Source organism: Pseudonaja textilis, chromosome 3, assembly GCF_049901715.1.
Source record: "Pseudonaja textilis isolate UNSWEBS1 chromosome 3, rPseTex1.2, whole genome shotgun sequence".
NCBI lineage: Eukaryota > Metazoa > Chordata > Lepidosauria > Squamata > Elapidae > Pseudonaja > Pseudonaja textilis.
In genome coordinates this window covers 5136820-5156093 of record NC_141992.1, presented here as the reverse complement: position 1 = coordinate 5156093, position 19274 = coordinate 5136820, and the positions used below count along the sequence as shown (strand labels likewise).

Below are 19274 nucleotides of genomic sequence, written 5' to 3'. Positions count from 1 at the left end.
CACGTCTTTCCTCCTCCTCCTCCTCCTCCTCCTCCCTCCTCCTTCCTCCTCCCTCCTCCTCTCCTCCTCCTCCTCCTCCTTCCATACATCCCACTCCCTTCTAGCACTGATGATGCTACCTAGTTGGGTAATGAAACGTCTGCTAGGAAACAAACAAGCTCAGAGAGCACCCAGGACCTCTCAATTCAACCCTGAACTACAAATATTCTCCTTTATTAGACAAAAAGGTTAAAATCCAGGATAAACATCTGGCTGCGTATGTGACAAATGAGCAATAATATAATATACTAAATGTATACGTTGCTGGCAATGTATGAAAAGCTGGCATTGTATATAATGCCCAGGAAATCTATAGAACGTGTGACTTTTTAGGCCAAGTGTGAAATGTCTTGCTTTATTTTAATATACTATTATACTTTCCCTAGGCATTGTATATAATACCTAGACTGCCCGGGAATTGGACAGCAGGTGTCCAAGGAGTCAGAGACGCCGGCACAAACTTGTAGTTTTATATAAATTAATACTGTATATTTTACAACGATATACAGTAAACTAGCTGGTCAGGCAAATCATGAGGTAAAAGCACACAGGGCACACAGAAGAAAAAGGCGGGAAAAGGGGGACCTCCCCCTCCACACCCATAGCAACCAATCACAGTGCAGATTGCCTCACGCCGGAGCCCGCCCTCTCCAATCAATCAACTACAACTTTGTGTTCTGGCTCACTCACTGCTGCTTCAGCTACTAAATTTAAATATAGACGTCATGCAGAATGACAAGAACTGTTTTCGACAAAGTATTAAAAGAGTCGCGAAGAGGGTTAGGGGTTAAAATTAGGGTTAAGGTTAAAGTGAGGGTTAGAGGTTAGAGTAAGGGTTGGGATTAGGATTAGAGTGAAGGGTTAGGGTTAGAATGAGGGGTTAGGATTAGAGGGAGGGTTCGAGTTAGGAATTAGAATGAGAGTTAGGTCTTAGAGTTAGGTTTAGGGTTAGAATGAAGGTTAGGGTTTGGGGTTAGAGTTAGTAGGGTTAGAGAGGGTTAGACTTAGGAATTAGAATGGGGGTTAGGGCTTAGAGTTACGGTTAGAAATTAGAATGAGGGTTAGGGTTTAGGATTAGGGTTAGAATGAGGGTTAGAGGAAGGTTAGGTTTAGGGTTAGAATGAAGGTTAGGGTTTGGGGTTAGAGTTAGTAGGGTTAGAGAGGGTTAGACTTAGGAATTAGAATGGGGTTAGGGCTTAGAGTTACGGTTAGAAATTAGAATGAGGGTTAGGTTTAGGATTAGGGTTAGAATGAGGGTTAGAGGAAGGTTAGGTTTAGGGTTAGAATGAAGGTTAGGGTTTGGGGTTAGAGTTAGTAGGGTTAGGGAGGGTTAGAGTTAGGAATTAGAATGCGGGTTAGGGCTTAGAGTTACGGTTAGAAATTAAAATGAGGGTTAGGGTTTAGGATTAGGGTTAGAATGAGGGTTAGAGGAAGGTTAGATTTAGGGTTAGAATGAAGGTTAGGGTTTGGGGTTAGGGTTAGTAGGGTTAGAGAGGGTTAGAGTTAGGAATTAGAATGAGGGTTAGGGCTTAGAGTTACGGTTAGAAATTAAAATGAGGGTTAGGGTTTAGGATTAGGGTTAGAATGAGGGTTAGAGGAAGGTTAGATTTAGGGTTAGAATGAAGGTTAGGGTTTGGGGTTAGAGTTAGTAGGGTTAGAGAGGGTTAGAGTTAGGAATTAGAATGAGGGTTAGGGCTTAGAGTTACGGTTAGAAATTAGAATGAGGGTTAGGGTTTAGGATTAGGATTAGGGTTAGAATGAGGGTTAGAGGAAGGTTAGATTTAGGGTTAGAATGAAGGTTAGGGCTTGGGGTTAGAGTTAGTAGGGTTAGAGAGGGTTAGAGTTAGGAATTAGAATGCGGGTTAGGGCTTAGAGTTAAGGTTAGAAATTAGAATGAGGGTTAGGGTTTAGGATTAGGGTTAGAATGAGGGTTAGAGGAAGGTTAGATTTAGGGTTAGAATGAAGGTTAGGGTTTGGGGTTAGAGTTAGTAGGGTTAGAGAGGGTTAGACTTAGGAATTAGAATGGGGGTTAGGGCTTAGAGTTACGGTTAGAAATTAGAATGAGGGTTAGGGTTTAGGATTAGGGTTAGAATGAGGGTTAGAGGAAGGTTAGGTTTAGGGTTAGAATGAAGGTTAGGGTTTGGGGTTAGAGTTAGTAGGGTTAGGGAGGGTTAGAGTTAGGAATTAGAATGCGGGTTAGGGCTTAGAGTTACGGTTAGAAATTAAAATGAGGGTTAGGGTTTAGGATTAGGGTTAGAATGAGGGTTAGAGGAAGGTTAGATTTAGGGTTAGAATGAAGGTTAGGGTTTGGGGTTAGGGTTAGTAGGGTTAGAGAGGGTTAGAGTTAGGAATTAGAATGAGGGTTAGGGCTTAGAGTTACGGTTAGAAATTAAAATGAGGGTTAGGGTTTAGGATTAGGGTTAGAATGAGGGTTAGAGGAAGGTTAGATTTAGGGTTAGAATGAAGGTTAGGGTTTGGGGTTAGAGTTAGTAGGGTTAGAGAGGGTTAGAGTTAGGAATTAGAATGAGGGTTAGGGCTTAGAGTTACGGTTAGAAATTAGAATGAGGGTTAGGGTTTAGGATTAGGATTAGGGTTAGAATGAGGGTTAGAGGAAGGTTAGATTTAGGGTTAGAATGAAGGTTAGGGCTTGGGGTTAGAGTTAGTAGGGTTAGAGAGGGTTAGAGTTAGGAATTAGAATGCGGGTTAGGGCTTAGAGTTACGGTTAGAAATTAGAATGAGGGTTAGGGTTTAGGATTAGGATTAGGGTTAGAATGAGGGTTAGAGGAAGGTTAGATTTAGGGTTAGAATGAAGGTTAGGGCTTGGGGTTAGAGTTAGTAGGGTTAGAGAGGGTTAGAGTTAGGAATTAGAATGCGGGTTAGGGCTTAGAGTTAAGGTTAGAAATTAGAATGAGGGTTAGGGTTTAGGATTAGGGTTAGAATGAGGGTTAGAGGAAGGTTAAGTTTAGGGTTAGAATGAAGGTTAGGATTAATGGTTAGTTAGGGTTAAGATTAGAGTGAGGGTTAAGAGTTAGGGTTAAGGTTATAGTTCGGTTTAGGGCTAGAATTGGGTTTAGCGTTAGAATGAAGGTTAGGGTTAGTGGTTAGGGGTTGGAGTGAGTAGGGTTAAAGTGAGGGTCAGAATTATGTTTAGGGTTAGAATTAGGGTTAGGGATTAGAACAAGGGTTGGGTTGCCATTAACCCTAACCCCAACCCAATCCTTCATTGAAAAGATATACCTGAAAATGAAAGATGAAATGCAACATAAAGCATAGGGGATTTCTCATTGAAGCAAATGAGAAAAAGCACCAATATTGACATACTTGTTGCAACAAGGAAGGCTAGAATGGCATTTTAGCAGTATTTATACTCTTGCTGGTTTGCGTTTTGGCATTGCATAGGATGCCTAGGAAATGTGCGAAATATTAAGACTTTCATATTTTGACATCCCATTTTTGGCATGCAATAGGTTTCAAAGGCTTCTTATAAAGTGCCTAATTTCACACACTGCTGGTAACATATAACCACCTGATTCTCAGTGAATAATGAGTTTGCTAGATTGTATCTTTGAATTGTGTTTTCTACTTGCAGGGGCAAGACCTTCCAATATTTTGAAAAGACAGAATTTTGACATCCCGGGCAGTAGCCATAAACTCAATCAAAGTCAAAATAATGCCATCCAGGAGGCACTGAAAAAGTCCTTCACTCTAATTCAAGGACCGCCAGGTGAGGGGTCAACCTCCTTTTTATGACCTTGTAATCCCCTTTATTCAGGGCAAAGTCGGGGTGATTGGATGGAGCTGAGAATTTACTGGCCGGCTGCCCTTCCTGATGCCTACATGGAGTTCACAGCAGATGTCTTTTCTTTGCACCCTGATAGAGAAACATTTGCCAGTATCTAGGATTGAACTCTCAACCTTCTGAATGGGAGGCAACTGTCTTCAGCACTAGGCCAGCATAGCTAAATGTCTATGGAGATTCTCAGTCATCCAGGTCATAATTGTCCCCAAGGTGCTTTTTCAAAAGGCAACTAAGGTTTTTTCCTTGAAGACTAATTTAGAAGAGGGGTCAAAGAGGCCATCTGTGTTGAAATTGAACAGCCCACTCTCAACAAAAGATACGACACCACCTGTCTCCTGTCTACAACATGATCCTTTCAGCAGTTCCAAGAAGGTTCCACACCCATTTGCACAATTCAGGTGACTGAGGGCACGGCTAAATCTTGAAGTGGCCTCAATGGCTCTCAGAAAGAGTGCTAACAACCAGATGACTGAAAGGAATATAAATCCCTCCTTCATCCACCATTCATCCAGAACTGAAGAAGCTTCCGGGATGAGAAGTGAAACCTCTTCAAGGAAAGTCCAATTGTCTTTTGAAAAATCACCTTGGGGATTAATTTAAGCATTCCTTAACTATAACTAGATGCTCAAACATTTCTTAAGTTTTTACAGTTCATTATGGGCCAACAAATCCTTGTCGCTGCATAGTGACCACATGGACAGATGTGCATGACAATTTATCCCCAACTTAGTCCTTCAGATCTTCCAAGGATGACTTCACCACCTTTGTAACTGACTCCATCTACCTTGCTGTTGAGTTGTCTTCTTCCCTTTCATCTTTCTTCCATGTCCTAAAGGATCTTGATCTTTTCATTGATTGAGAGATTATGTGTCATCAAGTCAGTTTTGACTTTCAGTGACCACATAAATACATTTTCTCTGGTCCTTCAGCTACAGGTAATCCTCGACTTACAACCATTTGTTTAGTGACCATTCCAAATTACAACAGTCCTGAAAAAAGTAACATGACCAGTTTTCACATTTATGACCATTGCAGCCTCCCAATGGTCGCAATCAAAATTCAGTAGTTTATGGCAACTGGCTCATATTTATGATGGTTACAATGTCCTAAGGGACACGTGTTCACTTTTTGTGACCTTCTGACAAGCAGTCGAATGGAGAGCCAGATTCACTTAACAACTGTGTCAAGAAAGGTCATAAAATGGGACAAAACTAATTTAACAACTGTCTCACTTAGCAACCAAAATGTTGGGTTCAATTTTGGTTATAGGTCGAGGACTACCTATATTGCCCATATTGCCATTGTGACTGAGTCACCCATCTTGCTGCTGATCGTTTTCTTCTTCTCTTTCTTTCCACCTTTCCCCACTTTATGGACTTCTCAAAGAAATCTCGTCTTCACACTTATGTTCCATCAAGTCAGGCCAACTCTCAGCAACCACCTAGATAGATTCTCTCCTCCACTTCCCCGATGATCTGTCCCCAACCAGATCCTTCAGCTCTTCCAACGATGGGACCATCGCCACCGTAAGTGAGACCATCAACCTTGCTGCTGGCTGTCCAATTCTTCTCTTCCTATCCACTTTTCCTAGCAGATGGACTTCTGGACTCCTCAAAGGAACTCTGTCTTCATGATTGATTGATTGTGTGCCATCCAGTCACTGTTGACTCTTAAATGTCCACATAGTTACGTTTTCTCCAGTAGGTTCTTTAAATCTTCCAATGGTGTGTCTTTCACCATGATAACTGATTCCATCGCCCTTGCTGCTTGCCGTCCTTTCCTTCTTTTCCCTTCCACCTTTCCCAGCAGGATGGACCTCTCAAAGGAACTCTGACCTCCAGTTGATTGATTGATTTTGGCCCATCAAGTCACCATTGACAGACATAAGTTTTCTCCGGGAGGATCTGCCTCCAACCTGGTCTTCCAATAATGCCCTCATCTCCATTGGAACCAAATCCACCCACTTGCTCCTATCACCCTCTCCTCTTTCCTTCCATTTTTTTTCAACATTTTGGACTTCTCAGAGAAACCTGGTCTTCGCACTGATTGACTGATTTTGTTCCATCAAATCGACAACCACATAGATGGATTTTCTTTCCCCAATCTGGCCCTTCAAGTCTTCCAATGATGTGTCCATCACCACTGTAACTGAGTCCATCCCTCTTGCTGCTCTTCTCATTCCTTCATTTCCCCAGCATTAGAACTTCTGCGGAGAACTAGCTATATTTAATTGACCCTAAAGTTCTGTGGAATGAGACTCTTGATCTGATCTACCTTGTAAGGCTGACAGTGGCCTCTTTGGTTTTGTTTCTGTATTTGTTCAGGCACTGGGAAAACCGTGGTCGGTGCTCACATCGTGTACTGGTTTCACCAGCTCAATCAGGAGAACAATGGAAACCCAACTCGAACTGGGGTGGTGCCACCACAGTCAACCACGGGTGCTACCTCATTCAAGAGCCACGTTCTGTACTGTGGACCTTCTCACAAGTCGGTTGATGTTGTTGCTGGTAATCCATTTTCTCCATTGAAAAAATATTGTTTGGGGCAGAATATTTGAAACTGAAATAGATGTGACTTTGCTGTGGTGTAGATTTGGTTGGAATGCAGCTAAGCTGAGCTCCTGTTCTCCAAATAAAATCTAGCTTTTGATTTCCTTAACTCCGTGACAATTCTCCAATTTCATCTAACATTACTCCTCCTGCAACATGTCCTATAGTGAGGTGCTGAAATTGGACAATTCTCTTAGTCAGTCTTAGAACATAAAACATAGACTAGGTGTCAGGGTTCCAAGTAACAAACCCGTAGCAAACGAAACTCTGAGGCAGGTAGATTCTTCAAAGAATAAGTTTATTGGATATGTCATATTGGCACAGGCTGGTGAAAACTGGCTCTTGAGTATTCCCTAATTAAAAGTAAATGTTTTTCACTTTCTCAAAACAATCAGCCACATGGTCCAGTCAGGATACTGTCCAGTTGCTAGACGACTCCAGTCCCCTCCTTCCGAGCACTTGCAGAAATGTCCTTGGTTCCCAAGAGAAAGTATTTTGCTTTGACTACAATGCCCCAACTATAGTCCCCCCTCCCTGTCCCTCTTCTCCAGTATGTCAGCGCTGAAATCTCAAAAGCTTCAGGGTTAACAACAGGGCTAGAAGGGACCTTGGAGGTCTTCTAGTCCAACCCCCTGCTCATGGCAGGAGTTCCTATAAGATTCTGGAAAAATGGCTGTCCAGTCTCTTCATGAAAAGTTCCAGTGATGGAGCATCCACATTACTTAGAGGCATGTTAAAATACAGGTAGTCCTTAGGGCCACAATTTGAGCTCAACAATTTTGTTGCTAAGCAAGACAGTTGTTAACTGAGTTTTGCCTCATTTTATAATGTTTCTTGCCACAGTTGTTAAGTGAATCACTGTGATTGTTAAGTTAGTAATACAGTTAAGTGAATCTGGCTTATTCATTGACTTTGCGGTTCAGAAAGTCTCAAAAGGTGATCACATGATCCTATGACAATGCAACCTCATAAATACGAAGCAGTTGACAAGCATCCTAATTTTGATCACATGACCATGGGTATGCTGCAACAGTTGTAAGTGTGAAAAATGGTCATGTCACTTTTTCAGTGACTTCAAACAGTCACTAAATGAGTGTTGTAAGTTGGGGACAACTTGTAAATAAATAAATGATATATAGAAAAGCTATCCATCACTGTTTTATGGTTCTTTCTAGCTTGCCAAAGAGGCTGCATCTTGCAAGATCCAGACAGGATAAATTATTCTCAAGCCAACAATGTTGGTTTCTTTTTTCAGAAATGCTCATGAAGATTTCTCATGATTCCTTGAGGCCTCTGAGGGTCTATGGACATACAATTGAGTCAATGGATTTTCCTTATCCCGGCAGCAACCTCCAGTTTTCTCCAAAAGCTCAGCGGAACACAAAATCGAAACCAGAGATCAGGTTTGAGATTAGGGCTGAGTTTGTCTTATAAAATGGGGTTCAATTGGTGTTGCTAATATTCACTTTAAGGCCTGTATCTTGTAAAGCAGGAGTCTCCAACCTTGGCAACTTTAAGATCTCTGGATTTCAACTCCCAGAATTCCCCAGTCAGCCACTTCCATTTATATATTTGGGTATCTGTGTGAGCTTGTCCGTTGTTTTGCTTTTCCTTCCTTCCTTCCTCCCTACCTTCTTCCCTCCTTCATCATCTGTCTGCTTCCTTCCTTCTCTTTTCTTCCTCCCTTCCTCCCTTCCTTCCTTCCTTCCTTCCTTCCTTCCTTCCTTCCTTCCTTCCTTCCTTCCTTCCTTCCTTCCTTCCTTCCTTCAGATCTGCTGTTTTTGTTTGACTCAACTTCCTCTAATTAAATCAATAAACAAAGGCAAATTTTTTTTAAAAAAAAGCACACCAATAAAACAGTCCTCAGAGAAGCAACCTGGCCTTGAGGCCCCTCATTCCTATCCTTAGCTAAAATGGCCCAATTCATGAACGTCTGTGCAGAAAAAGTCTGATGTTCTACATCAGGTTTTCATAACCTTGGCAACTTTTTAAAGACGATAGATAGCCAAGTTTAGATTTATGGGAGATGAAGTCCATACATCTGAAAGTTGCCCGAGATTGAGAAATATTGTACCTAAGGGGTAGCTGTTCATGCATGGGTGTAAATATTTTGGGATTTTGTTTAAACTAATCCTTTCTGTGCAGGAGTATCACTTTGCACTATCGGATCCGGGGGAAAAAAAATCCTTACGCGGAACAGATCCTCCGGTTTGATGAACGAGTGAAACGTAAAGAAGAGATCACAGAAGACGAAGTTGAGAGGTGAGATAGAAAGGGCTGCCAAGCCTGATATGGGGATTCCTCAATTTTGCCACGAGTTTCCTGAGCAACCTAAGAGAACCAGTCTGTTTATTAGTTAAGATGCAGACCTAGAAACAGGGAGTTCAAGTCCCATCTTAGGCATGAAAGCTGGCTGGGTGACTTTGAACCAGTCACCAGGAGACTGTGAGTTCTAGCCCCGCCTTAGGCATGAAAGCTGACTGGATGACTTTGGATCACTAGTAGACATTGAGTTCTAGTCCCACCTTGGGAATGAAAGCCGGTTGGGTCAGTTATCAGGAGATGGTGAGTTCTAGTCCTGCCTTAGGCATGAAAGCCACTTGGGCTAATTACCAAGAGACTGTGAGTTCTAGTTCCGCCTTAGGCATAAAAGATGATTGGGTGACTTTGGATCAATCACCAGGAGGTAGGGAGTTCTAGTCCCACTTCAGGCATGAAAGCTGACTAGGTGACTTTAGGCCAATCATCAGGGACATGGGAGTTCTAGCCTCAGCTTAGGCATGATAGCTGGCTGGGTATCTTTGGGCCAGTTCCTATCTCAGCCCACCTCACAGGGCTGTTGTGGGGAAAATAGGAGGAAGGAGTATTAGGTATGTTTGCTACATTGAGTTATTTATAAAAATAATTAAGGGAGTGTATTTGTGTGTGTGCGTGTCTGTGTCTGTGTGTGTTGACACTCAGCTATGTTAGCTGAGTGGCTCAGACTGGGTGCAGTACAGGTGTGTGAATAGGACAGGGAAACTTAGTTCCTAGTTCTCTCTCAACCAAAGGGACTTGGGCTGAGTCCCCCCACTCCCTACTTCTCAGCCCATCCTACTGTGCAGGATTGTTGTTAGGAGCAAAACAGGAGGTGAGAACCCCACATAGGACCTTCTGAGTGAAAGGAGGGCTATACATTTCATGCAGGTAGTCCTTGACTTATGACAGCAATTGATCCCAAAATTTGTATTGCTAAGTAAGGCATTTGTTAAGCCCCATTTTATGACCTTTTTACCATGGTTAAGCAAACCAGTCATTAAGTGAATCATACAGTTGTTAAGTGAATCTGTTCCTAGCAAGGTTGCAAATGACAATCCCCCTATTTATGACGGCTGCAGCATCTCGGGGGTCACATGATCGCCTTTTGCAGCCTTCCCAGCTGGGCTTCTCACCACCAAAGTCAATGAGTGTAACCGAATTAGCTTAAGAACTGTGGTGATTCACTTAACACCCATGGCAAAGAAAGTCATAAAATCACACATGACTCATGTAATTGCCTTTCTGGTCACAAATAAAGAATTTTTTAATTCTTTATTGCAAATAATGAATAATAGAATTGGAAGGTACCTTGGAGGTCCTCTAGTCCAACCCGCTTCTCAGAGAGGAAAAAACTTTCTAATCTCTTCTTAAAAACCTTCACTATTGGAGTATTCACAACTTCTGGAGGCTTGTCATTATACTGATTAATTGTTCTGTCAGTTACAACAATTGTGGCTGTAGTTCGAGGACTACCTGTACCATAAAGAGAAAGAAAGCACAGCGCATAACTCTTCTTCCCCAGTCCTGTCTTAGCCTTGCCTTGAACAATGTGGAAGGGTAGATTAATTTCCCCTTTCTCAGAGTCTCACTTTACTTTTAAATCAAGTTTCTAGCCCTGTGTGAAGCTGGTTTGAAGTATGTGGGAAAACCATGGAGAGTCCGGAGGATCCACTTAAAAAATAAGGGGTTTGTTTTGTGGATTGACAGGTACAAAGGGCTGCTGAGCAAGGCACGAGGGTATGAACTGCAATGCCACAATGTCATCCTTTGCACATGTTCCGCCTCTTCGTCCAAATTCCTTGTGGATAAGCTCCAGGTCAAGCAGCTTCTGATCGATGAGTGTGCCATGTGCACGGAACCTGAAACACTCATCCCGTTGGTGAATTACAAGAGGATTGAGAAGGTGAGCTGATGGGGACGGGGGACGGGGACGGTGTTGCCCTCCAAAGTACAGGTAGTCCTTGACCACAATTCAGCCCAACATTTCCATCATTAAGTGAGACAGTGGTTCATTGAGCATTGCCCCACTTTACAGCCTGTCTTGCCACCGTTGTTAAGTTGAATCACTGCAGCTGTTAAGTTAGCAATGCGATTCTCAAGTGAATCTGCCTTCCCCATTGACTCTGTTGGCCAAAAGGTTGCAAAAAGGAGATCCCATGACCCCGGGATACTGAAACCATCCGAAATGTGAACCAGTTGCCAAGCGTACAAATTTTGATCACATGACTGTGGGGATGCTGCAAAAAAATATATTGTTGCTAAACAAGGCAGTTGTTGAGTGAGTTTTGCCCCTTTTTATGACCTTTTTTGCATTAGTGGTTAAGCAAATCCCTGCAATTGTTAAGTGAATCATGCAGTCGTTCAGTGAACCCAGCTTCCCCCCATTGACTTTGCTTGTCAGAAGCCAGCTGGGAAGGTCGTAAATGGCCATAAATACATGTCAGTTGCCAATGCCCCAAATTTTGATCATGTGACCACGGGGATGCTGTTAGTAAGTTAATAACATGGTTGTTAAGTGAATCTGACTTCCCCATTATCATTTGTTAAGTGAGTTTTGCCCCATTTTACAACCTTTCTTGCCACAGTTAAGTAAATCACTGCAGTTATTAAATAAACACAGTTGTTAAGTGAATCTGACTTCCCCATTGACTTTGCTTGCCAGAAGGTCGCAAAAAGTGACCACATAATCCCTTGACACTGCAACTGTCATAAATACAAGCCAGTGTCTGATGACCACAAGGGTGCTTGTAATGGTCTTAAGTGTGAAAAATAGTCATAAGCCAGGTTTTTTTCAGCGCTGTTGTAACTTTAAAAGGTTGCTAGACAAATTGTTGTAAGTCGAGAACTACCTGTATATGACCCGGAATCTGAAGCCACAACTGTTCCTGGTTCTTGCACCTTGTTGAAAGCTGGCTGGGTGACTTTGGGCATGGCTGGCTGAGAAATTCTGGGAGCTGAAGTCCACAAGTTTTAAAAGTTGTTAAAGTTGGACAGCCTTGCTGTAAGGGATTAGGAAGAGGAGAGTGGTTGATTCTGAGAACATCTGGTCTCCTTGCAGGTTGTGTTGTTAGGAGACCATATGCAGCTGAGACCTGTGGTCCACAGCGACTTCTGCAAGAAACTCGGGATGGAGAGGTCTCTCTTTGAGCGCTACCACAAGCAGGCTTTGATGCTCAACATCCAGTATCGCATGGTAAGAATTTCTCTGCCAGGAAGTACAAACATAATGCCACCCTAGAAACCAGGAGACAGTGAGTTCTAGTCCTGTCTTAGGCACTAAAGCCCATTGTGTGGAAGGCTGATCAATAGGAGACAGTGAGTTCTAGTCCTGCCTTAGGCACAAAAGCCCACTGGGTGACTTTATGCCAATCACTAGGAGACAGTGAGTTCTAGTCCCATTTTAGGCACTAAAGCCCACTGTGTAATTTTACACCAATCACTAGGAGACAATGAGGCTTAGGCACTTAGGTGACTTTAAGGCAATCACTAGGAGACAGTGAGTTCTAATCCCATCTTAGACACTAAAGCCAACGAAATGATTTTAGGCCAATCACTAGGAGACAGTAAGTTCTAGTTCCATCTTAAGCACTACAGCCAAATGCATGACTTTAGGCCAATAACCAGGAGACAGAGAGTTCTAGTCCTGCCTTAGGCATAAAAGCTGGCTGGGTGACTTTGGGCCAGCCACTTTCTCTCAGCCCAACCCAGGGTTGTTGTTATGGGGAGAATAGAAGGTTTATAAAGTATGTTTGCTGCCTTTGAGTTGTTTATAAAATTAATAAAGGCAGTGTATAAAAATAATTAAATGCGTAATTGAAAATAATATTTGAAGTTGTATAACTGAAGAGAACAGCAACAGGGGTCGAAATACCTTGCATGGAATAAGCATCTTTTAACTCTGCAGCACAAGGATATCTGCCGGTTCCCTTCCATGACCTTTTACAACAGTAAACTGATGACCAGTCCCCAAATCATTCGTGGAAGCAGCGCGCTCTACCACCGTAGCGAATTTGAGTGCACCCCCATCATCTTTGGCCACATCGAAGGAAGAGAGAGGTCCCTCGTGGTCTCCACGGAAGAGGGGAACGAGAACTCCAAGGCCAATCTGGAGGAAGTGCAGCAGGTGGTGAGTATGCCTGAAGAGTAGGTAATTCTTGACTTACGTCCACAGTTGAGCCCAACATTTCTTTTTCTTTTTTTTTAAAAGACAAGCTTTATTCAATTTTTCACATGAATTACAAAACAAAAAGGCTCTTTTCGGTGGACAACATATTTCCAGGTCACCACTTTTACATGCAAATATGACAATAGCTACATATTCATTATTTACATTCCACTTCCTATCTTATCCAATTTTTACTTCGTTCTATTATTACCTTTTCCATTCCAACTTTTACAGAAGAAAAGAACAAACAAATCGATCCTGGTCTCTGCTATTGGTCTCAATCTAAACATCCTCTCATTTCATTTCAATTATTTCAAATATATTTCTTTCCTAATTTCACAGGTATTCCCCTTTTTAGTTACCTTCTTGAATCTCAAATTTTTAATCCCCCCCTTCTTTTTCCTCTTCTTTGTGGTATTCTTTGTGTTAATTGTCTATTTAAGATGGAGTTGAGCCCAACATTTCTGTGGCAAAGTGAGACAGTTGTTAAGTTAAATTTGCCCCATTTTACAATCTTTCTTGCCATAGTTGTTAAATGAATCACTGCAGTTGTTAAGTGAGTAAAAGCGATCGTTAACTGGTTCCAGCTTCCCCATTGACTTGGCTTGTCAGAAGGTCACAAGTTGGAAGACAAGGATTATATATATATATATATATATATATATTTGTTTTCTGAGGTTCTCGGGTATTTATATGTGGATCTTTGGTTGTTCGGTTTTCTCCCCGTAAGATTCAAGTATCTAGGCAACGCTTTCGATGAAGTCTCATTCATCATCTTCAGGCTTCTGTCTCCGGCTCTGTGCTTCTCAGAGTAATGTGAGATTGCAGCTGCTTCCTCCTTTTAACTGCCAGTGGGGTGGGACTTGATTGGGTGGGGGCTTGGCTGTGTTCTGATTGGGTGGGGGTGTTCTCATTGGTAGGGGTTTGGTTGTGTTCTGATTGGTTGGGGGTTAGCCGTGTTCTGATTGGTAGGAGGCGTGTTCTGTTCAGGTGGGGGCTTGGTTGTGCTTCGGTTAGTCTTAGTTGCTGGGGGTTTGAGCTGGTGAGTTGTGATCTTGCTGTTTGGCTTCTAGTTCGTGGTCCTGCTGCATCTTCATAGTGGGTGTCGGTTTGCTTCATGTATGGCTCGGAGGGGTTTGAAGTGGGTAGTGATGCAGCTGTAGTGCAGCTTCTGGTCCATGGTCGTGTCTCATCTTCTGAGTGGGTGAGAGTCTGTTTTCTACATGGAAGTGTGGTGGTGGCATCTTGTGTGGCTCTCATGGGTGTGGGTCTGGTGTCCTTCTTCATGTTAGGTACTGTCTGTTCATGAGGGCGGGTTTCCAAATGGCTGGAAGGCGGGAGGTGTCATCTCGTTTGTTCATGCTGTGTGGGCGTTTTTCTATCTCTATGGCTTCTCTGATTATTCTGCTGTTGAAGTGTTCGGTTTTGGCGATAGTTCTGGTATTTTTAAAATCAATTTCATGTCCTGTGGCTTTGAGGTGTTGGACCAGGGAAGAGGTCGCTTTCTTCTTTTTGATTGAGTTCTTATGTTCTTCAATGCGTGCATTTATTCTTCTGTTAGTTTGTCCAATGTATGTGGTAGGGCAGGCAGTGCAGGGGATTTCGTATACTCCTTGGTTTTCTAATTGATTTTGTCTTTGGGGTTTCTTAGGATGGTGGATATTTTTCTGTTTGTGCAGAATGCTGTTTTGATGTTGTGTTTTTGGAGGATCTTGCTAATTTTGTCTGTAGTGCCTTTTATATATGGGAGGAGGGCTTTGCCGTTTTCTTGTTCTCTGTCTTGGATTTTGGTTGGGGTTTCTTTTGGATTAGGTGGGTAATCTTCTTTCTTTGGAATCCATTGGCTGTAAGTACGTTGGTGAGAGTGTGTAGTTCGGTTTTTGGTGTTGTTCATCGGCTAAGCATTTTGTTCTGGAGATGAGTGTCTTGGCTACGGAATTGATCTGTGCTGGGTGGTGGTGTGAGAGTGCATGTAGATAGCGGTTAGTATGTGTTTTCTTCTGGTAGATGGTGTGTCTTAGGGAGCCATTGGATCTTTTGTATACCAAGACATCTAGGAAGGGAAGTTGGTTGTTGGTTTCTGTTTCCATGGTGAATTGTATTTTGGGGTGTAGGCTGTTGAGGTGTGTGAGGAAGTTGTTCAGTTTTTTCTTTCCCATGTGGCCAGATTATGAAGGTGTCATCTACGTATCTGAGCCAGAGTTTGGGTTTGTGGTCGTATTTTCTAGAGCTTGTGTTTCAAAGTGTTCCATGTAGAGGTTAGCGATGACAGGTGAGAGGGTGATCCCATGGGTGCTCCTTCTATTTGTTTGTATTTTTGTCCATTGTAGGTGAAGTATGTATTGGATAGGCAGTGGTTGGTTAGATCTAGGATGTGCTTGGGGGTTGTATTTGTTTTGGATGGCTGTCAAGGCTTCTTTTTATTGGCACTTGGGTGAAGAGGGATATGACATCGAAGCTTACTAGTAGGTCGCTAGGTTGTAAGTTTTGTTTCTTTATGATCTCGATGAACTGGAATGAGTTTCTTACGTGTGAGTTGATGGATTCTGCATAAGGTTGTAGTTGTTTGGCGAGAAATTTGGCTATGTTTTGTAGAGGTGAGCCTATGGAGCTGACTATTGGTCTGAGTGGGGTTCCTTCTTTGTGTATTTTGGGGAGACCATAAAGCTTGGGGCATCTGGATGATTTTTCTCTGTTGTTAATTTTTTATGCCAGTCCATTTCCCTTATAAGGGGTCCATGGCCGGCTTATGGATCAGTTCTGTAGGCTGAAGTCCAATCCTTGTTGACTTCCAAGTTTTCTAGATCATAGCTGAGAACAAGGTTTCTCTCTCCAAGGGGAAATCCCCTTCAAAGGTTGCCATCTGTAGACTAGGTTTTCATTAAGACAGGTGTGTGGGAGAGTTTACCTGACTCCCAGTGCATTGCTATCGCCCTTCTCAAATGTTTGATGTCTTATTCAATGAAGGAATTGTATTTATTATCGTGAGCATCTTGGGGCTGTCTGAGCTTGATTATTTTTTACAGACGTTTGTGATCCAACTAGGTAACATTATCAATGCTAGAAGGGAGTGGGATTTGTGGAGTGGAAGAGGAGGAGGAGGAGGACTATGGAGTTCTCGGTGCTCTCTGAGTTTGGTTATTGTCTTGCAGACATTTCATGAGCCAACTAGGTAACATCATCAATGCTAGAAAAGAATTGGGTTTGCTTCCATTCCAGCACTCATTCACATCTTTCGAACACTGAACTTTAAACTGAGTGGGTGGGGAATATGAAACATGGCAAGAGTGAAGTTTTGAGCCAGCCCACATTTGGATTGGCTCACCAGCAGCTACCTGGGGGCAAAGATGAGGCTTGCAGCCCATGTTATCCAGAAACTGGGAAGGAATAATAGCTCGCCCAGTTCTCTGGCAAAGGGAGTCGCTGTTGATTGCAAGGCTTTCACCTCGAACTTCCATTCTTGGTTAAGTCGGAGCTTAAGGTCTCCATGGTTTTTTTCTAGGTGAGAATTGCAAAGCAGCTGACCCTAGATAAAACCACCAGACCGGCCGAGATCGCCATCCTGACAGGTTATAATGCCCAGGTCACTGAGATCAAGAAGCAACTCGCTCTGGATGGCATGCGAGACATATCCGTTTGCACCATCATGAAAAGCCAAGGTAAGGAAGGGATACGTCGCTAAGCTGGATCCAATTCCCTCTTGAAAACATTGACTGGGATCATCTTGCAAAAACCTCTTTTACTTTTCTTTCAGAGTACAGGTAGTCCTCAACTTACGACCACAATGGAGCCCGAAATTTCTGTTGCTAAGCAAGATGATTAAGTGAGTTTTGCCCATAACAAAACAACCCCTAATCCATGGGACCCTGACATGCCCCGTCTTCCCATCCTGGTAGGTCTCTCCCCTATTACATCTAGCCGGCCCACCAGGACAGGAAGTCAGGTGTGTTAGGGGTCCCATCAATTAGGGATTGTCATATGGGGGGGACCACAAAACAGGGCTTTCTCGGTGATGACCCCTCCACGAGATATGGTTAGCCCCACCCTGCTGCTTTCCAAAAGACCCTAAAAACATGATTTTGTCAGTGGGTCTGGGGACCCCGAATGGAGACGGAGACCAACAAACACTGTAGCTGATTTGATTGTGTTGTTGCTGCCATCAGTTGTGGATGGGGGTTTTCTCAACAGCTGTATTATATGGTGGATTTTTAAAATGTTTAAATGTTGTAAGCCAGGGGTGTCAAACTCAAGGCCCACGGGCCGAATCCGGCCTGCAGTGTGGTTGGATTTGGCCCGCAGGGCCGTTTTGGAGAACGTAAGGAGATGGCCTGCGTCGCTTCAGCCCGGTCTATCCAATGCAAAGAGGAAACATACCAGCAATTTGGGGAGTGGGGTCAAGCTGGCCACGCCCACCCAATCCCCCCCTCGTCAATCACAGCCCTGATGCAGCTCTCAGTGAAATTGAGTTTGACACCCCTGTTGTAAGCGGTCCTGAATCAGAATAGTAGAATAACAGAGTTGGAAGAGACCTTGAAGGTCTTCTAGTCCAACTGTCTGCTCAGTTCGTCCTCAACTTACAACCACAATTGGACCCAACATTTCTGTTGCTAAGTAAGTGACTTTTGCCCCGTTTTATGACCTTTCTTGCCACATTTGTTAAGTGAACGACTGCAGTTGTTAAGTTAATAGCACTGTTGTTAAATGAATCTGGTTTCCCCATTGACTTTGCTTGTCAGAAGGTTGCAAAAGGGGATCACATAACCCCGGGACATTGCAACAGTCATAAATATGAGTCAGGTGTGAAGCATCTGAATGTAAATCACCTGGCTATGGGGATGCTGTCATGGTCGTAATTGTGGAAAATGGCCATAAGTTACTTTTTTCAGTGCCTTTGTAGCTTCGAATGGTCACTAAATAAATTGTTGTAAGTCGAGGACTACCTGTAACATGATTGTTAAGTGAAAGTTGGTCCCCCATTGACTTTGCTCCTCAGAAGATCGCAAAAGATGATCACATGACCCTGAGACATTGCAACCATCATAAATACGAATCAGCTGCCAAGCATCTGAATTTTGATCATGTGACCATGGGGGATGCTGCAATGGTTGTGTGAAAAACATTGATAAGTCACTTTTTTCAGTGCCGTTGTAACTTTGAACGGTCAGTAAAGGAATTGTTGTAAGTCAAGGACTACCTGTACCATCCTGGTCAAATGGCTATCCAATCTCTTCTTCAAATTCTTCTCTTATCCAGTGTTGGAGCACTCGTATATACGTTCTGGAGTGAACCCATTGTTCTGTCAGGAAATTTCTCCTTAGTTCTAGGTTGGTTCTCTCCTTGATCAGTTTCCATCACTTAGGTGTGAGTTGGGTGGCTGTATAAACGTGTTTAATCCGTAAGTAAATAAATAAAAACTTGGTTCCAATTTTTGTTTATCAGGCAGCGAATGGAAATACGTGATAGTGTCCACGGTCCGCTCCTGTAACCGGGGAGAGATTGATGAAAGCCCCACAAGGAGTTGGGAGAATAACCGTCTTGGCTTCATAGCAGATGCCAATCAGATCAATGTCTGTCTCACTCGGGCACAGGAAGGCCTCTGTATTATAGGTAAGCAATAACCTGCTTAGCAGGAAGAGGGGCTTGATTCACATTGTGTTCTAGACCAGGCTCCAAGGGGACTGAACTTTAGTAGTTTGGAGGAGGCTCACCATCATTGTAGCATGTTGAGTCAACCAGCCCATTACATTAAGGTGGAAGGTGGTTTACAGGTAGCCTTGTGATTACCCGAAGTTTGTTCTTGAACTGGTTGATTCTGCCATTCCGGAGACCACAAACCTCTTATCACATCATCCCGAGTGCAATTTCCTTTGGAGCTATTCCACAGTTTTGTTTTGTTTTGTTATTTTATACTTTATTTTGTTTTGTTTTGTTTATTTTTTTATTTTATTTTACTTTACATTATATTTATTTTATTATTTATATCTTTCTTCTATTATTTTTATAAACAATTCAAGGTGGTGAATATATGTATTACTCTTTCCTCCTCCTATTTTTCCCCACAACAATCCTGTGAGGTTGGTTGGGTTGAGAGAGAGAGGGACTGGCCCAAAGTCACCTAGTCAGCTTTCATGCCCATGGCAGGGCTAGAACTCACCCTCTCCTGGTGTTTGGCCCAATCTCTTGGTCCATTTTGGTCAAATAAAAACCCTTCCTTTTTCCTGCCTTTCTCTCCTGCTTGTAGGAAACAGGTATCTTCTGGCGAGCAATTCTGTGTGGCGGAAACTTCTGGATCATTACTCTAAGCATGGATGCCTTACCACGGCCAATGCAATTAAGATTAAAAAGAGGACTAGTCTTCGCCCGTAAGAAGGTATGATGGGAAAAAAAACCCCCTTCTTTCTTTTTAATCTCCTGGGCATGGAGA

General features: G+C 42.9%; 1 protein-coding gene across 1 annotated transcript in view; it reads left to right on the top strand.

Moving 5' to 3' along the window:
* The window catches only part of HELZ2 (helicase with zinc finger 2), a 65564-nt gene that overhangs the window by 40029 nt on the left and 6261 nt on the right, over window positions 1–19274 (top strand). The window contains exons 11-20 of the mRNA XM_087928838.1: window positions 3629–3763; window positions 6163–6345; window positions 7643–7790; window positions 8533–8649; window positions 10393–10588; window positions 11744–11878; window positions 12590–12811; window positions 16353–16509; window positions 18290–18457; window positions 19092–19220. Of these exons, the coding sequence (XP_087784964.1) occupies window positions 3629–3763; window positions 6163–6345; window positions 7643–7790; window positions 8533–8649; window positions 10393–10588; window positions 11744–11878; window positions 12590–12811; window positions 16353–16509; window positions 18290–18457; window positions 19092–19216 (1586 nt within the window). The 3' untranslated portion in view covers window positions 19217–19220. The remainder of the gene's footprint in view (window positions 1–3628; window positions 3764–6162; window positions 6346–7642; window positions 7791–8532; window positions 8650–10392; window positions 10589–11743; window positions 11879–12589; window positions 12812–16352; window positions 16510–18289; window positions 18458–19091; window positions 19221–19274) is intronic.